At 38.5% G+C, this 25,139-nt stretch overlaps 1 protein-coding gene across 2 annotated transcripts in view; it reads right to left on the bottom strand.

Annotated features, from left to right (window-relative positions):
* The window catches only part of MON2 (MON2 homolog, regulator of endosome-to-Golgi trafficking), a 77,825-nt gene that overhangs the window by 29,320 nt on the left and 23,366 nt on the right, over window positions 1-25,139 (bottom strand). For both annotated transcript variants that reach the window (XM_054178299.1, XM_054178300.1), the window contains exons 3-22: window positions 24,703-24,830; window positions 23,787-23,918; window positions 20,369-20,498; window positions 18,941-19,038; window positions 17,751-17,876; window positions 16,817-17,011; window positions 15,921-16,045; window positions 15,407-15,546; window positions 14,062-14,215; window positions 11,769-12,001; window positions 10,165-10,246; window positions 9,307-9,488; window positions 7,958-8,070; window positions 7,201-7,305; window positions 6,879-6,959; window positions 6,717-6,790; window positions 6,552-6,642; window positions 5,217-5,318; window positions 2,334-2,444; window positions 1,293-1,468 (exon numbers count right to left, since the gene is read on the bottom strand). In XM_054178299.1, the coding sequence (XP_054034274.1) occupies window positions 1,293-1,468; window positions 2,334-2,444; window positions 5,217-5,318; window positions 6,552-6,642; window positions 6,717-6,790; window positions 6,879-6,959; window positions 7,201-7,305; window positions 7,958-8,070; window positions 9,307-9,488; window positions 10,165-10,246; window positions 11,769-12,001; window positions 14,062-14,215; window positions 15,407-15,546; window positions 15,921-16,045; window positions 16,817-17,011; window positions 17,751-17,876; window positions 18,941-19,038; window positions 20,369-20,498; window positions 23,787-23,918; window positions 24,703-24,830 (2,578 nt within the window). The remainder of the gene's footprint in view (window positions 1-1,292; window positions 1,469-2,333; window positions 2,445-5,216; window positions 5,319-6,551; window positions 6,643-6,716; window positions 6,791-6,878; window positions 6,960-7,200; window positions 7,306-7,957; window positions 8,071-9,306; window positions 9,489-10,164; window positions 10,247-11,768; window positions 12,002-14,061; window positions 14,216-15,406; window positions 15,547-15,920; window positions 16,046-16,816; window positions 17,012-17,750; window positions 17,877-18,940; window positions 19,039-20,368; window positions 20,499-23,786; window positions 23,919-24,702; window positions 24,831-25,139) is intronic.

The following is a 25,139-nucleotide window of genomic DNA, read 5'->3' as shown; positions in this document are numbered from 1 at the left end:
AAAGTTTAAAGTATGAAAACAGTGCCTGCATCCTGTGCTCACAACTGTGAGGTGAGACATTCCACTCTTTCCCAAGGAAAAAAAGGCATGCTTAATTTTTATTTTCCTCCTGTAGTTGATACAATGTGTGCAAACATTGCTATGGAGTTGAAGAAAAGCAGATTATCCTATATGCTTTGTAGGAGGAGACTAAAATATAACACAAGATCTTAGTAACATCTGCCAGTGAGGTACAGGTTTGAGATATAAAGTGATCAGAAGACTGCCTTGAAACCAAATCTGTGTTGGCTCCCATCCACGAACAACAGCGACAATCAAAAGGCACATAGGAATCGCGGAACACATTGCACCAGATATGGAAACAGAAGGTACCAAAGGAACCATGGTTATCAAAAAGAGGATGCTCACAACCAGGAATGCCAGCATGTTGGGGGATTTTGACAAGCACTACCACCAGCGCAAGCAACACTGGTACTAGAGCAAAATCCTTTAAGTGTTTGAAGGGCCTTCAGGAAGTCTTCACATGGCCAGAAAACAGAAACTAAGGTGGGGCAAAAGGAGAGATATGCCAAGCTAAATTCTTCTGACACCCACCACAGTTATTTGGTTTTTAGGACCAAAGAAGGAATAATATGGTCTAAGTGTGTGTGTGTGTATCTCTCTCAGTGCTTAACACTTCAGGCTCAGATGTTCATTTCAGTGCTCACCTCCTTGCAATTTCAACTCTAACCTGGTGAGAGTCAGCTGTGTTAGTCAGTCAAGGGATTTACACAGCAAGTAAATAATATTCCATCCTTGCGCTACCAACAGCCACTTAGAGAGGAAAGCTTCAACAAAGAGAGTGTGTTCAGAAAATGACACAAGCTAGACCACTTTCCACAGAGATTTAAAAAGAAACAACAGAGGAACTATGAGCAGCAGCTAAGTCATACAGAATTATCTGCAAGCATGAGAGATGTGTCCAACAGATGGTTAAGATCAAATGAATTGGTACTGAGTACTCCTCAGTGTATACTGCATGCTGACCACAGGAGAGGGTGAACCAAAACAATAGTCTGGTCTTCTGGAAGATTAATTCAGTAAAATAAAAATGTGCTACAGGGAAGAAAAGAAAAGAAAAGAAAAGAAGGGAAAATAAAGGGGTTTTGTGAGTAAAATTACTGACAAGTTAAAACTTGCAATGAACACTATGGCTACCACCAAAAAAGGCTATTAAAATAAGAAAATAAAAGCAGACTTCTTTCTCCTGTTCTTACCTTGCATGACTTTACAATTTTATGTTCACCACTTACCCCTGATCACTTCGAATTGCCCCCATGACTCCAAGCACCAATGGCCAACCAGGTCCTAAGCTGTCACCCTGACTTTGCAAAATCTGTAGCACACACTCCAACTGCTTGATCCTGATATCAGGATAACTAATGTTTGACAGTTCCTTTAGTGGATTCAATAAAAGCAGCTGCAGTCTCTAAAAGTAAACAATAAAGCATATTAAAGATGCTAAAACTTAACTGATCTTTAATTACTTCTATGTGTAAGTAAAAATACACAATGCCAACTGAAGATTCATTACATGAATTCAGTAATTCATTTATTAAATTCTCAAATTCAATGTCAGAGTGGCCCTTCAAAAAAACCTGTTTCTAAAGGATCTCACAGCAGCAATCTACCCTTTTTTTGTTCAGTTTTGTTTGGGTTTTGTTGTTGTTGATGGCATTGTTTGGTTTGTGGGTGTTGGTTGGTTGGCTGGTTTTCCCCACCACCGCCTGTTTTCTCTAGGTCCCTCAGAAAGCAGGTACAGTACTGCTGTTACAGTTGCATAAAAACTATCATGCAATTTTTTGCTTACCCAGCAGGGCTAGATTGAGCCTCCTACTAGAGTTGAAACAAAACTATCCACTGAACCTCAGTGAAAGTATTACAATGTTTTATTAATAATGGATCAAAAGAACTGATTTGGAAGGTTTGGGAGTTTGTTTTTCACCTGTTATCACATCACATGCATATTTCCAGACATTTTGAAATTGTTTTGCAGTCATTAGGGTGATCCATAATCTATTCTAAAAAATGGGCATAATATGAGAACATCATCACTCTCTGTTATGCATTTGAAACAGGAAGGAAAGAAGGTTCATTTGAATGCATGAGGTGATTCTCAGCAGTTACATCTGAACATTACAGCTGTAGGCTTTATAAACTCAATAGTGAAGTTGCTTTATGAATTCCTCCTATTCACTGAACTGTAAAAAAGTTCCTCTGGGGAAGATTTTGATTTCATGTTCATTTTAAGTTCCAGAAAAGGAGAAAAGCAGATGCTCTTAAAGTTACTTTACCTGATTCTGAGATAATGGAGGATCATGGCTGAATGTCAGCCCTGCTTTAATGAGAGAAGTCAAAGCTTCTGCTCCCCATTCTCTCATTCTGGAGTTTGGATGCTGACAGACCTGAAAACACAGCAATGTTTTGTTTAATGTCACTTTTCTTTAACCAAGATTTGAATATATGTAGCATTGATTGCATTAGAATTGACATAGAATATTACAATAATATTTTAAGCAAAACCACAATTAATTTCTAAATTATAAAAATCAGGTTTAATAGTAAACAAATATTGATCTTTTGGATAGACATACCTTCTGAATAAGGAAGCAATAGGAAGCAGTGAAAGACACAGAAGGAAACATAATGAAAACCACAGCAGTTCATGCCAATACACTTTCCAAAATGAATATACTAACTGCTAATTCAGATAACAACTGATTAAAAAGCACCAAACAACTCTTCAAAGAATGCCTGAACACCCCAGGTTTAATGTAGCCTTAAGCTACTATAAAATTGAAAGTTTCATCTTTCACACACTGCTGAACATAATCAAGTGAAGAAGCATGACAGTAGCCAACACAGAAATGTCTGCTCTTCTATATTTTCAAATATAAAAAGCAACTAAATAGTGAATGTAAAATAAGCCTTACACTCCAACATTTCAAAAGCTTGATTCAACAACAGCAAACATTATTTCCACCTGAAGTTTCAAACACATCTTCCTTTCTCTGCCTTATTATCTGAACCTGACAGGTTTGCTGATGGATTTATTTTTTTTTGCAGAACAGAAAAATTAACATCCTTGTGCAAACCCACAGCATACATACCCATATGAACCATACTCCCATATTTGATACGTTACCCTCAAACAAGTAAGACTACAGTTTTGTTGCCCTCTTGTTGTAGGTTAAGGGAAATCAAGAGTTAATTGGTATAACCACAAAGAAAACTCCTCCAGAGGCTAAAGAGTTCCAGGGGAATGGGCAGTTCATCCCAAGATAAGGTATCTGTCATTCTATTCCATTTTCCTGTATTTCTCTATTTAAGGGAGCGCACAGCCAAATCTCTTCTCCCCAGTCAGGATGTGCGCTCTTATCTTTACAGATTGTGGGGCAGAGGCTTTCTCTAGGCCTTAGCTGGCAGTGAATTTCTAGCTATACCACTGAGCCTGTTGAAGCCTCTGGTAGGCCTGGGTCTATTTGGGAGCAGGGGGCAGTTTGGCTGCTCTTGGGATCTGCTGAGGCTGCGTGGGGTGGAGGTTTTAGGAAGGCTCTGGAAGGTTTTGACCTGGTACGTGCAGGGGAAGGACTGAGCCTAATTTATGAATGTATTCCTTTCACCTGTATACCTTTTGTATATATGTGTAAATAGAATTCCCACTTAAACTTCTAATCCAGTGTGGAGCAGTTTTATTTTACTCCTTGGAAAAGGCGTAAAGTACCTTTTCTGTCCTTTTGCCCTGGGCAGCTTGTGGCTCAAAACTAGGACAACTCTACGTAATTATTACCATCCACCCTTCCAGCCCTAGCTCAGATGGTGTGTGAATCCAGAATCAAAGTCCATGACAGCCACATAAGGAAGGCTGATGGTTTTGGATGGTGGACTAGTCCCTTATCAGCCACTAGCCAAACTGAAAAGGAGGACAATGCAGAAGAGCTAGCTTAATGTTAAAAAATGGAGGCACAAAGTAGCTGCTCTCCTGAATTACTTATATTTCTATTACCTTACATAAAAAAGAAAATTTAAACTACTTCATGATGCTCTGAATCTAACCAGATAATCAGTTCCAGAGACAGGGAACAAACTCTTCCCTCAGGTTGTGTTTAATTGAATTTACAGCTGGTGGTTTCTCCTTCTTTATTGTGCCTCGATGACTTAAGATTAAAAGGAAATAAGGCAGTACTTCAAAAGAAATTGAAATAGACTGTGTATTCCCTACAAAAGAGTGGCAAAGACCCACAATGAATAAGAGACTGAAACAGACTGCTTACTAGATGAAGAGACAAAGTCTCAAGATATGGATGATGGACCTTGTCTTGGGGGGTTGAGGGGGAAGACAAGAGAAAGATATGCCTGTGATTCAAGTCTTCATACACCTAAGTATACAAGTTCCTTCTCCCAGATCAAATATTATGTGGAAATGATATCCATAAATAAGGGGAGAGATGGCCAATCCTTAATACTGTTTGAAATAATGTTCTAAAGGAAGTGTCTGTTGTTTTCTGGAAAATGAGGAAGAAAAACTTTCCCCTTTACCCATACCCTATTCTGGCATTTCACTCTTCTACATATCTGTGTAGAGAAGCAAAACTTTGTGATTATATTCTGTCACCTTTTGTAGTTTAAAATTCAATATTTAAGATTTTTTTCCTTTGGTGGAGTATATCTTTCATGCTGAAGTTAAAACACTTAAGAAATTGACATGAGAGTATGACATCTATTGCTGCATTTTTACAGTATTCTCTTGGCAAGACCATTCAAAATGTTAGCTTTAAACTTTTTTATACAAATGAAGTGTTTGTTAGTAAATCTAACACCCTCAATCTTTCTGGCAAGGACACAAAAATGTACCTTAAAATCTTCCTATGTACTATGAGAATTTAAAGTTACCTTAATGGTAACTCATACATGAAGTATAATAAATTGATCATTTAAAACATTGCTTTGTTTTAAACATTTAAGGATTGATGGCATCATAAAGACAATAAGAGATCAAAACACTAGAATATATACATTCTCTTTTGAATTCAAATTGTGATGCATTCAAGCTACAAAAAGTAGTGCACAAACCAAAAATTCTGAATGGTTTTAATTACACTTTACAAATGCATTTCCACAAGACCTGCATTAGTACAAATTAGGTTCGAGCACAATTGATGAAAGCAGTAAGTTACCTCCAGAAGATGACCAGTCAGAGGTCTCCAAAGAATCTCAATCCTGTGCATGTTAACTAGTCCTGTTTCCAGTAATTTAGCAACAGCAAAAAGTGATGGTTCCTTAATGAAATAGAATTTAAACACATAACTTTGAGGTAACGCAGATAATGACGGAGCCTTTTGCTACACTCTAACGTACAAGTTAAGATACAAATAATCTCACTGAAGTACTATTTCGTAGATTGTGAATGCTGTCACAGCAGCTTAGGGAGCACAGCTGGAAGTTTGCGTAGCACTTGCAGTACTCCGAGAGAGGCCACAAGGGGGTAGCAACAGCACACCACAAAGACTTCTGTCATCTTTCTTACATCACTGCACCCAAATTTGGACAACAGAGCACTGATACTCCTTTCAAAACTCTCATTTTCACAGTCCTCCCCTCAATCAGTTTTGTAGCACAGTTTACTGGCAATATAGCCTTTTTCTCATCACAGCTTTTACAATTAAAATTATATATGAACAATCAATAGAAAGCATAAAAGGATTCTGCAGTGAAATATTCCATCTTTCATTGGCTTCATAAATGCCCTGCAGGAATCTGATAAATTTCCCTTTTTTATTTTTTTTTTTTTAAATCAACTTATAGTAAAAATGGCTGCTGCACTGGAATTAGTCTGTTCCCATTTCTGCTGATTGTTGTTTTCATTTTAAACAAAGTTTGTGTTTAAAAACGGTTGATTTCAAATCACTCTCTGCTGCTGTAATATTATAAAGTGTATTTTCTGTCATCATTATCTGTAGTGAAATAAATCAAGGAAAATTTTCCAGAGCACCTCCTCTAGGATTAGATTATAACTAGGAGAATATATACACAGGGCCTTTAATCTTTCTTGACTACAGGTCCTGAGGCTGACAGGTAGATTATCATTTTCACAAGTAAATATGAATTACCAGAGAGGTGTTAATATCCAAACTGGCAGACTTTTTCTGAAGTATATTATAAAAGAACCTTGAGCAGCTCACAGAAAATGCTATTCAGAATTCCTAACCTCTGAAATTACAAGGGCTTTGAAGTAGTTTTATCCACACCAATCTGATTCAGAGAGACAAATGACATTCCTTAGCTAACAAAAGCCACAGCAGGAACACAATGGGAATGCTCATAGAATTTAGTAACCTTACAAACCATTATAAACAAAACATTTCCTGGTTCATAATTTACTTTGTAGTCTAGAGTATCAAATGTATTACTAAATTAATATTAGAAATAGTTATCTTAAAGGATAAGTGTACAAGTCTTCTGCCTGTTTCAAAAAAAACATCTAAAAAGAAAATGAAGAACTCTTTTCATACCTTGTTGTTTCCATAGGCCATATCCATGGCTTCCAGAGACAAGGAGCAAAGGGCATTTATTAAGTGATGTAAAGATACATCATCAAGGTACCTGAAAAATAACAGCTATCAAAACACTGCCAAGTTTGATACATATTATTTTAATTGTAAGATAAAGTTTCTTACTGTGAGCTTTCAAAAAGCCTTGATAATATGTTGGATATAACTGGCAGATCAGTCATAACTGCTGTAGTCAGAACCTTGAAAAAGAGATAGAAATGCATCTTATACATTGCAACAGAGAAACACTGCATAATCACTAATTACAGAAAGAAGAGTCATGCTTACTGTGCTGGGCCCTTCTACAGCTCTTCCAGGTTTTAATGCACCCCCAACACCAGGCTTCAGTCCCAGAATCCACACAAGATGCTGAAATACAAAAGGATCATTTTCATCAGAAAGCCTTTCCAAGCAGAGAGGAAACATTGTATTCAGGCTAGCCATCAGCCTTCCAGAATTCAGGGGAAATGCTACAGCACTTACTCAAGGAAATTCAAAGTGCACCATAAGCAGAGTCAAAGCTTCTTCCATTGCTTACACAAAAACTCAAACCCAACTTATGGCAAGAGAATAAGGTGTAAAAGCAAGGCATAAGTACTTCCTGTTATACCTGAAGAGTAGCCAGGACAAGTTGCCATGATGTACCAAGAACAGCACCATGGCAGTGAGCTAAGTTAAGTAACGTCCTCATACACTGGATATTTTTTGAAGTCAGCTGAAAAACAACAAACAACCAAAAGACCACTCAATTTTAGTATTTTACAATAATAATGTTTCTAAGAAGCTTTTTACTAAATAACTTAAAGATTACTTTTTGTTTGCAATGGTAAAATGTTATTTTTTTTAGAGAAGTAGCTCAGTTATCTCTTTTTTCTCTCAAGTTTTGTCTTGCTAGGGTTAAATATGGTTTGATCACTGCCCTTTCTTCCCAGATTCACATTATCAAACACACAAGTTCAAGTAGTCCAGCTTTAAGTACATGTACAGCTTTAAGTACATCTTTGCCACAAAATACTCTCTCTCAAAAAAAACCCAAACCAAAACAGACATACAAACAAAAAAACCACCAACAAATACCCAAACACAAAAGTGAAGGTCCACACACAGGCCCATAACAGAGCTGAGACCACAGGGTTTCCAAACAGAATGGATGGCAGCTGCTGAGCTAAGAATCAGGCACAAAACAAGATCAGGCTGTCTTTAAAGTTAGAGAACTTTGCTGCCCAGAGCTACTCCAAATTAAAAGCTTAGGATAATACTTCAGATAACTGCTATTTGTAAGAACAATGCTAATCTGTCGCCTTGTTTTGAGACTCACTGAGATGCAAACAGAAGCAGTTAAACAGGATGAGATCACTTGTACTTACCATTACTGTTCCCTGTGGCTGAAGAGCTAAGGGCTGCCCTACAGCTACAACTTGCTGATGAGACTCGCTTGAGGGACTGATCATTTGAACGTTCTGTCCCTGAATGGAATATGCTGGAGGGAAATTGAAAAGAAAAGCAATCTAAATTTAAAATCCAGTACTTATTTGCAGTAGCAACCACCTTGTGGCAAACATGCTCCAGATAATTTTGTCACAGTATTAGCTTTATGGTGCTCACTTGGAGGCCTTTAGTTACATTTAGCTAATCATGTCACTGCCTTACAGAGTTGAAGGAGCCAGTAATTACTCCCTCTCACTATTAGATATTGCTTGCAATAAATACATTTTATGTTAAGAGTTAAATATTTGCAGTTAGGCATGAGCATTAGACTATGTCTCAACTCAGTTTTCTGTGGTAATGGTGTGTTAAATGGTATCACTGTGTGTTACTGTTATAGTTATGTATTCAGGAAATGAGGGTGTCATACATGCTATGTCATGATGTTTTTCCCTGTACAGGGCTTCAGGATATCCCTTTTATAACTCACCTGTAAAAATAAGACTAACCTATATAAAATAACTTCGGTTCACTGCTTCCATTTCCACAGAGATTCATGTAGCTCAGTCATGCATACTGCTTTACTGACTTAAGATCTAATAATACACTTCACTTATGGTCTGGAGTAAAGGTACTGGTCCTTGTTCCCAGTCCCCTACTAAGAGGTGTAATGTTATATCCATCTGCATATTCTCCATGCAGTTTCATTTCTTGGTACATAATTCATATGCACCATAACTATTAGTACACAACTGCTTGAAATTGTAAACAGAGTAAATTCTCAACTGGTATATTCTGTGAATTACAACATTCTCTCAGAATGTAGGAAGCCTCTTCTTGTAAGCTGAACAGAGCTCAGAACTTAAGATCTTCCACTTACACAGTAAGCAGTACCATCACTAGACAACTGTAGAAAAGACTGAAGCACACCACAAATGCAGAATGTTCTAGCCAATTCATAAGTATGCAAGCTGACTAGAAACCATTTCAGAATTTGAATGCCTTAATTACATAGCCTGACAGATCTTTAGGATGACAGACAGATCTCCTTTGAATACGAACTTCCAACATGCCAAGCATTCAGTAAGTTTTAGATTGACTACATGGATAACCAGCAGATGCTACAAAACTAACCAGTTCTGGAACACCAGTGGTCTAGATCCTGTCTGAGGATTTTAACATAATTTAGTATAACCAAACATCATAGTCACATATTTTTTGCTATCACATCCAGATAAATTTGAGTTTCACAATATGTGAGAACACAATTAAGGAAGACATAAGTACGTACATTTGCTGGACAGAGCTGCAGTTGTGCTGTTTAATACAGTAAGGGCATAGTGAGGAGGCAGAGATCCTTTGCAAATGGCAGTGATAAAAGCATCTCTTGATGTTACAAGACCCAGTTTTCCACAAAGTGCAGCCATAGTCAGTTCTGCTTTTAGAATATTTTCAGTGGCAGCTTCATCAGTGCTGAAAGACCACAAATCATTTAGGAAGAAATAATCCAAACAGGCAGCTAATCAAAACTTAAAGCAACAAGAACATGAAACTTTAAACCTGTCAACATTCTATAAAGAGTAAGCACAACCAGTGAACAAAATTCTTCAGAATGACTTCCTAAAAACCTGGTCTTCAGTTTTGAATGATATGAGAAAGGAGACTACCAGGAGGTATTTAGCACTAAGGGTGTGGATTTATCTTTTTTTTTTTTTTAATTAAAAAAACAACCTCTGAAAGATACAATTACATTACCAAAGTTATTACCTAGTAAACAGCTTTTCCACTTCAATGACTGCATATTGCTAACAAGTACCAAGATACTTATCGATGGGAATCACGACAAGGGTAGAATCACTTCACTGTGTTGAAACATTCAGACATTTAATTGGCTCAAATGCAAGCTTCTGAAAATTGAAGTAATTGTCCTATAATTAAGTACATTAAAGACTGATTTGAGACTTCTGTGTCATTTACTCTTAACATCCTCACACGGTCTAGCTATCCCTAACCCACAAACCTGTCTGCTCTGGTGCCATGAACAACACTCTGTCATGCAACTGTCACCTTGACCAGTATCAAAAGTCAGTTAAAAGTGTAGCTAGGAATACCAACTTTGAAAAATTGAGATAAATGAAAGACCAAATACCTTGCATCAAGCAGAAGGGATAAGGCAGCCAAAAGACCACACCAACAAGCATTCACCATTTCTTCCCAGACAGCTCTGCTAACTTGAAAGAAATACACGTATTTGTTGATAGCAGAAACACAGTATTTTACTTAATAACTTTCAATTATACCACAATCAAAATGATTGTTACTGCATTTTTAAAAGTGTGGGGTTTACATGTATGTTTACAAAGACACGTATATGTATGTATAAACAAGAACACTCACACCAGTACCATTGAAACAGCTGCATTTAAAGTAACATTGCTAATGTAAAAGATGCCACCAAGGTAATGCTTATTCTAAATGACAACCCAACCAATTTAAAAAAAAAGGAAAAATCTTAAAAATATGACTATTTTCAATCTTTGGCCTCATAAATAAACATTCAGAAGTGCAAAAATGTGGGTCAAGATACTGAAATTTAGCAGCAATGGAAAAATGCTTTCCCCTGGCATTTGCAGTTCTCTATATTGTTGTTGGGTTTTTTTTTTTTAATTTAATAGGAAAAAACTTTAAAAGGTCTATCAGGCCTACTGTCTCCTCCTACCATTCCCACAGCACCCCCCCACTACTGCACCATGCCGAGAGCCTGGGGGCCGGTGTGGAGTGCAGGCCTGCAGAACCTTGGAGAGCTCCACGCCGGCGCCGGGCCCTAAGACAAACTCCTTCCCCACCCCACTTCCCACAGCCTGCACACTCCGGCCCGGCTCTATTGTTTATACTGCCTGGTACACACGCCAAAACCATTCCAATACTTAAATCTTACTTAAAACCTCTCCATTTTAGTCTTAAGACTGCAAGGGGATCTATCAATGTCTATAAATATCTGAGGGGTGGGTGTCAAGTGGAGGGGGCCAATCTCTTTTTGGTGGTGCACAGTAATAAGATGAGGAACAATGGATGCAAACTTGAACATGGAAGGTTTCACCTCAACATGAGGAGAAACTTCTTTACAGTGAGGGTGACAGAGCACTGGAACAAGCTGCCCAAAGAGGTTGTGTAGTTTCCATCTCTGGAGACTTTCAAAACCTGCCTGGATACATTTCTGTGCAGACTACCCTGAGTGATCCTGCTTTTGGCAGGGTGGTTGGACTCGATGATCTCTGGAGGCCCCTTCCAACCTCTAACATTGTGTGATTAAAACCTTGAGCTTTTTATCTTGTTACTAGAAACACATTTTTCTTTTAAAATAGTCCCAACTGCCCCATTTCTCTCAGTCAGGTTGTCTCTTGTGACCTTGGATCTCAGACTTAAGCAGAATTAAGGACACAGAAAGGCAGACTAAAGTTCTGGAGAACAGAATGCCTGTCATCTCTCCCTCACATTCAATGCACATACATGTAAAACAGCATTAATAGGCCACAAGGAGTCTGGCTAAGGTGCTATGGGACAGAAGCAGTACATCCCATCAAGTATTAATTTTTTTTGAGACTACTGTTGTTCTGTTATTAAACCTCACATCATTAAAAGTTTGCATATGGAATTTAAAAACAATAAATTTAAGCAACAAAGCATGAACTGTTTTAATCCTGCCTTGTGTAAAACTGCTGTGTTTTACGTAGTGTTTTCATTCTCAAGTACCTAGCTCTTTCTCCGATTGGTCAGACACAGACTGCAAGTCTTGCTGCTCCAAAGACTGTGCTGGTAATGAAGGTGTCTCTGCTGTGGCTTGACCGACTGTTTCTACCTCTCCCAACTCTCCTTCAATCATTGAAGTAATACCACGGACAAGATCCAGTAAACAGTGAAATGCCACCGACATGGCATAGCCTTCAGGAATTGTAGGTGGCTCTACTTTGTCCAGCATTTCCAAACTGAAAAATCGAAAGCACGACAAGTAAGTGTGTAACAGCACCAGTGTGATTCAAAACAAAAAGACAAGGTTCCAAGTGCATGTTAAGTAGAAACAGGCCCCAAATACCATCCTTCATGATTTATGGAAACTCAAGAAAACAAAACCTTAAGTCATCAAGTAAAAGAGGAAATGAGTCACTAAATAAAATATTACATGAAAGGGTACAAATCTAGACTACAGTATTTAGATCTGAATATAAGTGGTTTTTTAATTAGCACATGTAAGCAAGTGTTATTGAATTAATTATTCTACTTTATTATTTTACTTAAAGCCACTGCAACAGGACTTATTCAGAAGAACTTAAGTGCAAATGAACAACACAGGAAACAGGTCAGAAAGTCATGACAGCATGAGCGTAGTTATGACAAGTTCAGAACAAGTCAGACATTCCATTATTGTTATCTTTTGAGTCCATATGCCTGAAAAAGCCTGTCAGGGCTAGGTAATATATGACCACATATCCATCACCTACACACAGAGGTAAACAGCAGAAGATATATGTACAAAGAGGAAATGTCCACATGATTCACTGCTGCAAACCACGCAATTAAAGCATCACTGCTAGACCTGCAGCCTCACTGCCAGACCTGCAGCCTCACTGCCACTTTTCTTCATATTTCACCTTAAAAGCACATAAAGAACTGCTGAGTTACAAATCCAACAGGAAACAGATTGTAGCTGCCCCAGAAGCAGCATCTACCTAAGAAGCGACAGTCTGTTACAAAGACTACCTGCTATCCCAGTAACCACTATTTCATCACTTGCTCTACAAACTACTCTTAAAAAGGCTAAGCATTCCAGCTACTGTATACCAAAGGCACTTTTATACTGTAGTGTCACCACTTTTTTGCACAGAGGATCTTCCTTCTCCTAAACATGCAACACTTGAGTTATTACTTCTAATTTGCTAACGATGGCTGCCTCAGATACTTGAAGGCATGGGCAGTATAGGTAAATCAAATGGACAACATTCTCTCTCTACAAATAAGCATGTGGCCATACGGCTCTAATTAAATCTCTTAATGGGTTTTTAAGTTACCATGTACCTGTGAGGCAGAGGTCATGTACTCTACTTTCAAAGCCAGCGAAGTAAACTACTGATTAAATGATTTTTTTTTTTTTCAGTTACATGGGAACTGTCATGAAAAATCACGACTAGTCTTTGTCTGTTCCTCTCAAAAAACACTTACTACCTCATGTAAAGAATACAACAAGGTATAATGGATTGGGAAAAGACAAACCCACATTCACAAAAAGGCATCTGCTGGCTCTGGTCACAATTCGTATCTCCAATTAAATCACCGTGTAAAAGCATAAGATGTGGCTTTTGTATGAAAATATAATGGCATTAGTAGGAGAGAATCAGTATTAGGATGTGACCCAAATCTACAGTCCACTGCTGGAACAAAAAGTCAAGTCAACCCATACATGTTAAATTACTGAAATCTGAAGATGAATTTTGCATCTCAAAGAGAGATAAAGGAGTTTCTCCCACTGATGCTGCATTTGCTTAATGCCCCTCATGTTTGCCGATACACATCCCAACAAAAGATACTCCAAAGTTGTTATAATACTGCAGTGAGGCTGAAAAATGAAGAGTTAATAGAGCAACAGTATGGCAGGAAAAAAGAAAATCCAACAGATGCTAAAGCCATAGGAGTCATTTGGATCAGAATCCAGAGCATTCAGGCAAAATAGCAACAACTCAGAACACCTTACTGCACCAACACAAAGAATATATGTCAGTGAAATGAAGGCCTCAATGAAAAAAATGAAAAAAAAATGAAAAAATGAAAAAATGAAAAAAAAAATGAAAAAATGAAAAAAAAAAAAAAAAGTCTTAAACATCACCCATCTGGATGCACCTCTGTGCAACCTGCACTAGATTCTATGGTCCTGCTCTGGCAGAGGGGGTGGACTCGATCTCTGGAGGTCCCTTCCAACCCTTAATATCCTGTGATCAAATTGAAAATAAAAGTATTTGCTATATACATTTTCAGAAAGATAGAAGTTGCTTACTAGGTAGCTTTAGCACTCCCTTGTACTGTTACGTTCAGGATAGGTATCCAAGTGCCTCTGTACTCAAAGGCAGGTAATACAGTTGTACCTCCTCCCATTCCAAGAACTCCTGGGTTAGTTTGTGCTGAGCCAGTATTCCCCAGCGCATTGCTTCCTGTGCAGAAAAACAAAGTGATAAAGTTATCCAATTTTAGTGAACAGCAAACATCCTTTTTTCTCTGTCTGAGATGCATGCATTAATCTAACATGCCTTGCTTGAGAATAAAAACCACCACCAACACAAAAATCTATTTTTGAGCTCCCTCTGCTGTCTGAACCATGATCTTATGTGCAAAGCAGTTGGCTTAAAAGGTGCAGACAGTTGATGCCAACTGCCTTATTTTCAGTCAGAATAAAAGGCTTTTGTGAAAAGAATAGCAGCATTCATAACATTCTGTGAATGAACTAAACTTAGATGGTCTCAATAAAGCAATGTATGTTTTAGTGATGAGTGAGATATTTTAAAGTTTAAAAAACAAATATTAAAAAAACCCCCTTTTGTACCAGCCCTGGAAATACTTGTTTGTCTCAAGCTAGCTTTTCACCTCAGTGAACACAGAAACATAGAATTGTTACAAGCAGCTGAATATGAGAAAGCAGTGTGCCCAGGTGGCTAACAAAGTCAGTGGCATCCTGGCTTGGATTAGAAATACTGCATGCAGCAGAAGAAAAGAGATGATTGTCCCCTTGTACTCAGCTCTGGTGAGGCCACACCTTGAGTATTGTGTTCAGTTTTGGGCACCTCAATACATGAGAGATGTTGAGGTGCTAGAGCCAGTGCAGAGGGCAATGAAGCTGGGGAAGGGCCTGCAGAATAAATCTGATGAAGAGTGACTGAAGGAGCTGGGGCTGTTTAGTTTGAAAAAGAGCGGGCTGAGGGGAGACCTCATCGCTCTCTACAGCTACCTGAAAAGACATTGCAGAGAGGCTGGTGCTGGTCTCCTCTCACAGGTAATTAGTGATAAAATGAGAGGGAACAGCCTCAGGCTGTGGCTGGGTAGGTTTAGACTGGACATTAGGAAAAAAATTTTCAGGGAAAGAGTGGTCAGGCATTGGAATAGGCTGCCCAGGGAGGTGGTTGAGTCAACATCCCTGGATGTGTGTAAAGGTTGTTTGGATGTGGTGCTTGGGGCTATGGTTTAGGAGTGAACCTTGTAGAGTAGGGATCTGGGTTGGACTTGGTGATCCTGAGGGTCTTTTCCAACCTGAATGTTTTCTGTGATTCTCTATACATTGAATCAAACCAGGATTTATTATTACAAGGAGATGCTGGAAAATTGAAGTGTTAGTAAAGACAAGGCTTTACCAGTTTGGTTTGGTGTTGTTGAGGTGTTTCCTGTGCTTGGTACAAGAAATAGTGACTGGATGAAGGACCCCAGTGCATTCACAATGTCACGGAAAACTTTAGTGGAATGTTGCTTCATATCATACGATTGACAAAAGGACCTGGAAAGCATTTTATAAAATCTAGTCAGTATTTCACAAATTAGGGACTAAAATCGTATTTGAATAGCAACTTCCCTCCTCACTGTAGGCTAAACAAAGGTTTTAACTGCAAATATTGAGGTAAATAATAGTATTTTGGGTTAGGAAAATGCTCCTTCGAAACTGATAAGACAGAGCAGGTTAGGAATACTGAACTACAATTCAGCCCTTACTGGATAATAAGCATTACCTAATACTTTATAAAAATCATCTTGAAGAGCCTATTGCATATGAGTTTCTACAGATTTACAATGTTTTAGGAAGCATTTACCACCAGAGGAAAAACAAAACAAAACATTTCTTCCATTTTATGTAAAACTCAAAATATTTAATACCTTAACAGCTGAGGTTGCACACAGAGCCTGTGAATAGATTCTACTGCAACAGCTCTTAGCCACTGTGGTTTGTCTGCATCCAGAAACTTAACCAGCAATGAGAGAAAGATTTCACATTCTGTTACCTAGAAGATATAGTTTATAGCCATTAAACAAAAAGAAAAATCCCCCTATAAAATCATTTCTCATAAAACTTCCACTTGATCTTAGGAATCCTATTCCAGCAGGTTTTGCATGAGAGCTAAAAAAGTACTTCAACAAGTATTTAATAAAAAATTGCATTAAAAGAAATTACCTAATAGTCATATTATTTTTGCCAAATTAACTCTACATATACCACTGTACTGAAGGAGTTAAGTTCCTCATGGGCATTCCAGTTCTTACACGTGCTACAGTAAACAAATGAAATGCAAAAAAAGAGGTTTTTACCACTACCTAAAATTCAAGGAGTAAGAACAATTTAACAGGACCTGATGATCTTTGAGGCCTTATTCAACCTTACTGATTCCATGATTCTATGAACAGGTGGAGTTTTATGCACATTCTGTCAACAGCTTTAGCAACATAAATGCAAAGCCTCTTGGCAAGTCTTAACAAGACACAGCAATCAACATTATCTAAATTCAGGAAACAGTGTAAGATCAGAAGATCCCCAAAACCTTAAATGAAAGGCAATTATGTACAGAAAACACCTCATCTAGTTTGAGAATTTATACAGGCCCATGGTTAATGAAAATCATACCTGCAGAATACATGTAAATGGAAAAGCATAATTAGACTTTTCTTCCCTCACTATACTTTGTTTCCACGAACTAATTCACACTATTACTGATCACGGTAGTGGCATCTATGTAGAAAACCAGAACTGCACAAAGAAAATTTGAACACATTCTTACCAGCAAACTGTAGAATTGCTTAATCAAAACAGAGACTACCCTCAACAAACGCATACAGATGGGGAAGTATGGTTTTTCCACTGGTGCTGGGGAAGACGACGTGCTGGAACCTTGTCTGAATTTGATATTTGGGGAAAAAAGCTTTATAACAAGAGGGCACACTCTTTCTTTAAGAAGAAAACTGAATTCCTGATGCTGAAAAAGAAAACAGAACAAATTATAATCAGGTATTCATTAACTGTTACCAGTAGCTCTGATTATGCATCTTATTTACCTTTACTGCTATTAACAAGTACTCTGATATCATGTAAACCTTGGTATAAATTACATGTTCAGGAAATGAAAAGAAAGAATAGTGGACAACATTGTAAAGCTACCAGAAAGCATGATGAAATTACATGGTCAAATTAGTATGACCTATCCCTCTTGTATTTTGCAAAATGAAACAGGCTGTTAATACATCATTTATATACATTTACTTTTTAAATTTAGCTTTGTCTGTTAAATATGTTACTGCAAGATAACACTGCATTTAGATGCAGTAGATCCACAGAATTCAGAGTTGTGATTCTTGCTGCTTTCCAAGTGTGGCAAGGTCAATGGTTTTGTAGAAATAACGTCATAAACTAAGTTACAAAGGTGCCATAAATCATGCAAGATAAGAAAATGTATCTTTGGAGGAGACATAAATGGTATAACAAGAAGTTAGAATGAAACATAGAATACAACCTGCTCCACAAAATGCACAAATAAAGTGAATGTGAACAGAAAAAAATGTGGGCAGAGACCACTTGGTTGCTAAAATCTCAACATGTAAAAGCTGTGAGTCCTTTCGAAGAGTAGTACTCAGGTTAACTTAAAGAGTTAATGAAGTGTAAATCTTACTGCCCATGCAAACAAAAGCACTAATGTTTTCCCTTCAAGAGCTACTCACTTGTAAAAACACTTGTGGAAAGTCATTGAGGACTGACTCAAGAAGTTCAAGGCCAAATGTCCGGGTCATTTCTGTCATACCCACAAGCCAGTAGGGAGCATCAGCATTAACCAACTGACAAAGATCCTTGAGAAGAAATAAAACAGCATTTACATTCTCTGCACAGTACTGTAACAGCATATGTTTTCTGAGTCTACAACAAAATCTACATTATTCTGCTCTACTGTAACCAGTAATCTTCCAATTTCAGCATTTTTGCATTGTTAGGCAAAAAAACATCTTAAATTTTGCAGCTATTCTTGTAGCAACTATGTTCATTCCTGCTCTCAAAAATATCCAGAAGGGCCACAAGGATGATCAGAGAGATGGAGCTCCTCTCCTATGAGGACAGAGAGAGGGTTGGGGCTATTCAGTCTGGAGAAGAGAAGGCTCTGAGGAGACCTTTTTGTGGCCTTCCAGTATCTGAAGGGGGCCTACAAGAAAGCGGGTGAGAAACTTTTCAGGGTGTCAGGTACTGATAGAACTAGGGGAAATGGATCCAAGCTAGAGGAAGGGAGATTTAGACTGGACATCAGGTAGAAGTTCTTCACCATGAGGGTGGTGAAACACTGGAACAGGTTGCCCAGGGAGGTGGAGGCAGCCTCATCCCTGAATGTTTCTAAGGTCAGGCTGGATGTGACTCTGGGCAGCCTGATCTAGTGGAAAATATTCCTGGCCATGGCAGAGGAGTTGGAACTACATGATCCCTGAGATCCATTCCAACACCGACAATTCTGTGATCCTGTGATCTGTGATCTCAAGATCGTTGAATTTCCTAATACCAAGATTTTTGTGTGTAGAATACAACTACTACTTTTCATTATATACTCAACTTCAATATACAATACAAAGCACAAGAAGCAAGACTGAACTATAGTAGCACTGTTCGAATCATGGCAAAAAGAATCTTGAATTCAATGTGGGCATATTTAAGATTTATAGTAAAACATCTTCCAAAGCCACTAGGAAGGGTCCAGATTTTCCAAATGTGCACCTGGAATACAGCATATCATTGCCAAATACAACAAATTGGAATAAGGAAGCCTGAGAAGGGCCTTAACATGCCAACACAAAGTTTTTGACATTTCTTATCCAAATGTAGAAGCACCCCACCCTAACTGCAGATGTGTAAATATATGCTCCCCAAGTACCTGAAAAAGCATATATGCATCTTTAGCACATGGCTTCAGTGTGCAGACAGATCTTCTGTTACTATTTCCTTGAACCGCAACTGGCTGGTCAATAATATCTGCATAAAAACAAAAGTCAGTTTTGTGGACAAGGGAACTGCTGCAAATCAAGTATGTATTAAGTGTTCCAACAAAAAGATTCTTGAATAATGGCCAGGCAGTTCTTCTGCAACTTCTCATGTCACAAAAATAAACATTAGATTGAATACCAAACAGCATCAATACCGAGTACTCGATTCCAAAAGATGTTCTCTTCAACAATACCACTGCCACATAATTCCCAGTAATCCAATTTACCTCCACCATAAATGCCATAGATACAGGTTGAAAAAATTCCTGGTTTCATATAGAGGGTAGAAAGGCTCTGCAGAGGGACCTCGACCAACTGGACAGATGGGCAGAGTCCAATGGGGTGGCATTTAATAAGTCCAAGTGCCAGGTGCTGCACTTTGGCCACGGCAACCCCATGCAGAGCTACAGGCTGGGGTCAGAGTGGCTGGAGAGCTCCCAAACAGAGAGGGACCTGGGGGTGCTGATCGACAGCCGCCTAAACATGAGCCAGCAGTGTGCCCAGGTGGCCAAGAGGGCCAATGGCATCCTGGCCTGCATTAGGAATAGTGTGGCCAGCAAGAGCAGGGAAGTCATTGTGCCCCTGTACTCTGCATTGGTTAGGCCACACCTTGAGTACTGTGTCCAGTTCTGGGCCCCTCAATTTAAGAAGGACATCGAGACACTTGAACGTGTCCAGAGAAGGGCAACAAGGCTGGTGAGAGGCCTTGAGCACAAGCCCTGTGAGGAGAGGCTGAGGGAGCTGGGATTGTTTAGCCTGGAGAAGAGGAGGCTCAGGAGTGACCTCACTGCCCTCTACAACTACCTGAAAGGTCGTTGTAGCCAGGAAGGGGTTGGTCTCTTCTCCCAGGCAACCAGCACCAGAACACGGGGACACAGTCTCAAGCTGCGCCAGGGGAGGTTTAGACTCGAGGTGAGGAGAAAGTTCTTCACCGAGAGAGTCATTCGTCATTGGAATGGGCTGCCCAGGGAGGTGGTGGAGTCACTGTCCCTGAAGGTGTTCAAGACGAGATTGGACATGGCACTTGGTGCCATGGTCTAGTCATGTGGTCTGTGGTGACAGGTTGGACTCGATGATCCTCGAGGTCTCTTCCAACCTTAGCGATACTGCTGGACTAACACAATGGCTAAGGATTTAATCTCCTCTGAACACAAATAAACGTATAAAATACAGTAAAAATTAATAACATCTGGCTTTTCTTTTTCCTCCCCCTTTTTTTCAATAGACTTTTTACTACTTCTTTATCTGCTAAGATAAACATTCAATGTGTCCAAAGAAAACAGGTTAGCAGAAGCAAACAGAGTAAGAAGTATGCCCACCTTTGTATCGCTCATCTTCAGCAACCACCCTCTCAAACACAACAGTCACAACCTGCCGCACCGTAGCTGCCGCGGTGTTATTTGTGATATTATCTTTTGTGAAGTGCAATCGAAAACAAAGCACAATTGCCTGAAAGAAAACAGTAACATCAAATAAAACAAAGGATCCCCTTACAACATCACATCTTCTAGCTGAATGAAGAATGCTTTCTACTACACTCTGTCAAAAGGTTGCCTGACACAAAAAAAAAGTTACGAAAGCAGTAATTTTGAATTTGAAGTGCTAGAATAATTCTTGCAGGTTATCCTAAGCAAAAATCTCTTTAGTAATCCTCCCCAAAAGGAATCTAGAAGTGGTGTTAACTGATGACATTACAGGAAGCCAGTAAAACTGCACTTGCCATACAGAGAACACAGAGTAATCAACCACATAAAACAACCTGTATGAATACTGATTTCGAAAGGACATGAGGATTATACTGTTAATTACAGAAAGGTCAGTCAACTCCAAAGCTAAAATGCCATTCCTGTCCTACATGAATCACAATACTTTCACAATCATGTTGCCTTGACTGCTATTAGTCCTCTCTAAGGTGCATATTTTAGCATGTCATTGTGCTGGCAGTGACCTGAATACTGTTTCCCAGTAGATTTCGTATTGGCTCTAATACAAAGTTTAATATTTAGTTTATAATGAATTTTGAAAATTAACATCTGTATGTGTAGTGAAACTTGTATTCCTTGTTCTGTTGTCCTTATTCCATGTTCTTGCACTTAACCACACCTGGCCATAGCAGTACATGCTCCAAGCCATACAACATTCAGAATCTTCTTTTGCTTCTTCTTGTAAATGATTTGCAGACTCTGCTCAAATGGTATCTTACATTAGTTTGAAATTTTACAACACAATCATTCACCTCTGGACATTTAGAACAAACTGTATGATTTTCTAGCTTAATCACAGAATCATAGAACTGTTTAGGTTGCCAAAGACCTTTAAATCACTGAGTTCAACTATTTACCTAGCACTGTCGGGTCCACCGTTAAACCATGGCCCAAAGTGTCACATCTGCACATCCTTTAAGGTCTCCTCTCAGCTTCCTTTTCTCCAGACAAAACCACCCCAGGTTCTTCAGCTGTTCTTCGTATGACCTCTGCTCTAGACCCTGCACCAGCTTTGATGCCCTTCTCTGGACAGCTTTCAAACATTGGCATGCTGCCCCAGGCTTATTTCTAGTGAGACTGCTTTTACCCTTTTGTCCCCTCAAATCTATCTTAAAGCTCTTTTAATGATCCCTGATGACTTTCGTGAAAAGATCCTTACCCCACTTTCAGACAGGTATACCCTACATGACCCCAGAAAGGGGTCATGGCTTTCTGCCCATGGAGCTTCCTGGTCAAGGTGGAGGAGCTTCAGCACCTTCTTACATGCCCTTCCAAGCAAACTGACACACCACATCCTACTCACAGTTCTCCCTAAGGGCTTCTTTTAGAGGCAGGCAGCAGTTTGGCCACTATTGTTCCTGCCTGTGTCCAGATCCTCTTTGCTGCTGCCACACTAACTAGGGGTTCCTGGCAACTCTCTCAGGTCCCACTGAGGTTCCCCTGGTTTCTAAGACCCATGCTGGAATGTTCCAGTACAGATCATGCTGGCACCAGAGCTGCTCACCTTGGCAACTCAAAAATAAATTAAATAAATCTAACAGCAGTGCCTGTACAAAGGGGCTTTTAAAGATGTTTTACCAGTAATTCTCTTAATTTAAGCCAGTCGAGCTGCAACATGAATCTACATGTCTGGTTCAAACTGATTTTCTCTAAGGATTTCTTAACATGGGGGGGAAATAATTTTTAAAAAAATCATTTTTCAGACATTTCTCAAAAGAATCTCAGGGGGAAAACCCCAGACCATTTTACCCATGCCAAGTAACATTTCCATTTGGTTAACTGAGAAACTCTAGTAATTTCAGGCCTTAGACAACACCAAGAAATTTTACATGGGATGAGTATTAGAGAGATGAACAAATGAAAGATTTTAAAGAATGTGTTTGGAACACAGACAAAAATGGTTAAGTTAACTAAGATGTAGATCCAAGAAGAAGAGGGGAAGATAGGTGAATATATGGAGGCACAGGAAGAAGAATAAATGAGGTGATGAGAAGCAGATACACAATATGCAGAAGGGAAAGGTACAGTGGACTTAGAGCCTAGATTCAGACTTGATAAAATGACAAGGTAGCAGATTGTTAAAGAACACTGGCTACCCAGCTCATGACTGACAATTCCACATTCTAAACTATTCCCATTTTCATCAAAAATCATGCTTCTGCCCAAGATCATAGCACCTCATCTGGATAATTAGTGTTATTCAGAGCAAAAGACACAAGATAGTGATGAAGAGTCTCTGACATAATCTGAATACTCAAGTGAAAAATGAACCTACTGATAAACCATTCAATCCTTAGCAAGTTTCTATTCTGCCATTTATAGACTCTACAAATTTTCCATTGTCTTCCTGCCTTCAGCAGACCTTTGCAAATTAGTTTGTCTTCCTTTTGTGTTTTCCCTTCCCATGGTTAAGTAGATAAAGAGTAATAGCTAAACATTTAACAAGCTATGAAGTTATCTCATTAAAAGGAGAACCAGAAACTTCCCACTACCAGAGTATCTTCAAAAATATTGTTCAGTTATACTCTCTCAGTAAAAAATAATAATAATAATAAAAAAAAACTATTCTCATTAAAAACTGAAAGCAGAGTGTAACAAAGACAGCAATTTAGAATGATCTGTTTTTAAACAACTCAATCTTTCTTAACCTAAAGAGAAACAATTATTACCTGCAATCTAGAACAACTTACTTTAAAGAGAGCTTCACAATTCATGGATGGATAAAGAACATTGCTCCTTCTAAGAAAAGTATGCAGTAGTTTAATCTTGAACTGGATCAAAGTCCTTGAGTTTTTTGTCTCATTTGAAACATCATATTCAAAATGTTGCATGCAATTAAGTTATTTCAGTTCTGACTGAAAGTGTCAGAGAGAACTGGACTGCTTCAAACACAGGTCTAAGGCAGGATGTCAGGCAGCTTCTAATATTTGCTTTATTAGTGAGCACTTACACTGAACTATGTGACATACATATCATGAACTTAGCTGATGAGAGGGACAGGCATTAGCTCAGCATTTTTAATTCAAGTTCCCATTAAGTCAGAAATGTCTTATTGTGAAGGAATGAAAAAAACAGTTTGAAAACCAAGTTAAAAGAAATCCTGTTTTTAGAGTCCAGATATAAAACCAAGCACACAGAATCAAGAAAGCCCCTTCCTCTTCCAAACACTTACAAATTCTTCACATGTATAATACTTAATAAGAATTACAAGGAGAAATTTTAAGTACAACAGTTGGTACTAGCAAATTCTTACCTTGGACAGTGCTTCATCGTGCACAACTGTATTGGTTGTTAAAAGAACGAGAACTGTCTGGAGCAACTTAAGTTCTTCAAGACTATTTTCCATCAGCTGCCAAAGCATATTAATAATGTTTCCTGCTGCAGCCTAGAAAGAAATAATTTGTTGTCAACACTTAAGATGTTCAGGTACATGTGTACACATACAAGAATACCTCTCTCAGAAATGCATATCATAACTGAATTTGCCTGTTTGTCTACAGCATTGAGAACATAAAGCCAATTTCATTGTCACAAGCTTCCCTAAGTACTCTAAAAGAAGTGACAGCAGAAATCTCTTCATGTGTAGTCCAAATTAAAGGGCATACTTCAGTTTTTACTTTGAAATATAGAAGAGAGTACAAAACATTTTGCCCCCCAAATTAATTCCTATCAGAGTAAAACCAGTGTAATTTTACGTTATGCAAGCACAACTGACGGTATATTTAGACAGTACTATTTTCATCAGCCTCTTAACACCCTATATAAGCAGTAGCATAATATATAATGACAGCTGCAGGAAATGGGCATCCATTTTATCTTCTTTTAAAAAGTAAGAAAAACCTAATGCACAATGTTATCACATAGAGTAAATTCTGTGGATGCAACTTGAAGAATTACTTCTATCAAGAACCATTACATGTCCTGTTCCTGCTGTGTAAGAATGCAAACTAAATGAAGTCATTTAAATTCTGATGAATTGGCTTCTAGAAGTTACCAATGTTTCCTCACTTCTTGTGTTACAATTGTTAAAAACCAGATATGAGTAAAATATTCTACAGGCTATGATAATTACAATACAGCCTCCTACATAAAAGGCATTCATCTTCAGTTTGCAGCCTGGTATTTCTCACACTGAAATATTTACGTGTTTATATAAAGATTGATCTTACCTCAGAAACAACTTCATGAGACATGAGCCTCTGTATGGCTGCTAGGCATAGCTGAGTGATCTTTGGTTCCTTGGTTCCACAACCCATTAGAAAAGGCTGAACTACCTCTGAGCTGTTCTCTTTCAATGCTTTCAAAAAGAGATACAAAAGCAATTGCTGTTTAACACTTTGAAGAACACAATGCAAAATTTGTTAATCATACCTATTAATAAAAAGCAGTCTTGGAACTTCGAGATTTACTCTTGCACCACAGGGAAAAGCCAAAGTAAGACAAACACTGGGCTGCCACAGGTCACTTCTACAATTACCCTGGATGAGGCTCAAAAGCCAAATATCTTTGCCCTTACAGCCTTCAGGCTGACCATTTAGTAAATAAGAAGCTGTGAGATTCTGGCCATACGGGAGCTTTCCCTGGCCTTGCCGTGGTGACAGTGCTC

Source organism: Dryobates pubescens, chromosome Z (assembly GCF_014839835.1).
Source record: "Dryobates pubescens isolate bDryPub1 chromosome Z, bDryPub1.pri, whole genome shotgun sequence".
Lineage (NCBI taxonomy): Eukaryota > Metazoa > Chordata > Aves > Piciformes > Picidae > Dryobates > Dryobates pubescens.
The sequence above is the reverse complement of the archived record's forward strand: the minus strand, read 5'-3'. Positions and strand labels throughout refer to the sequence as shown.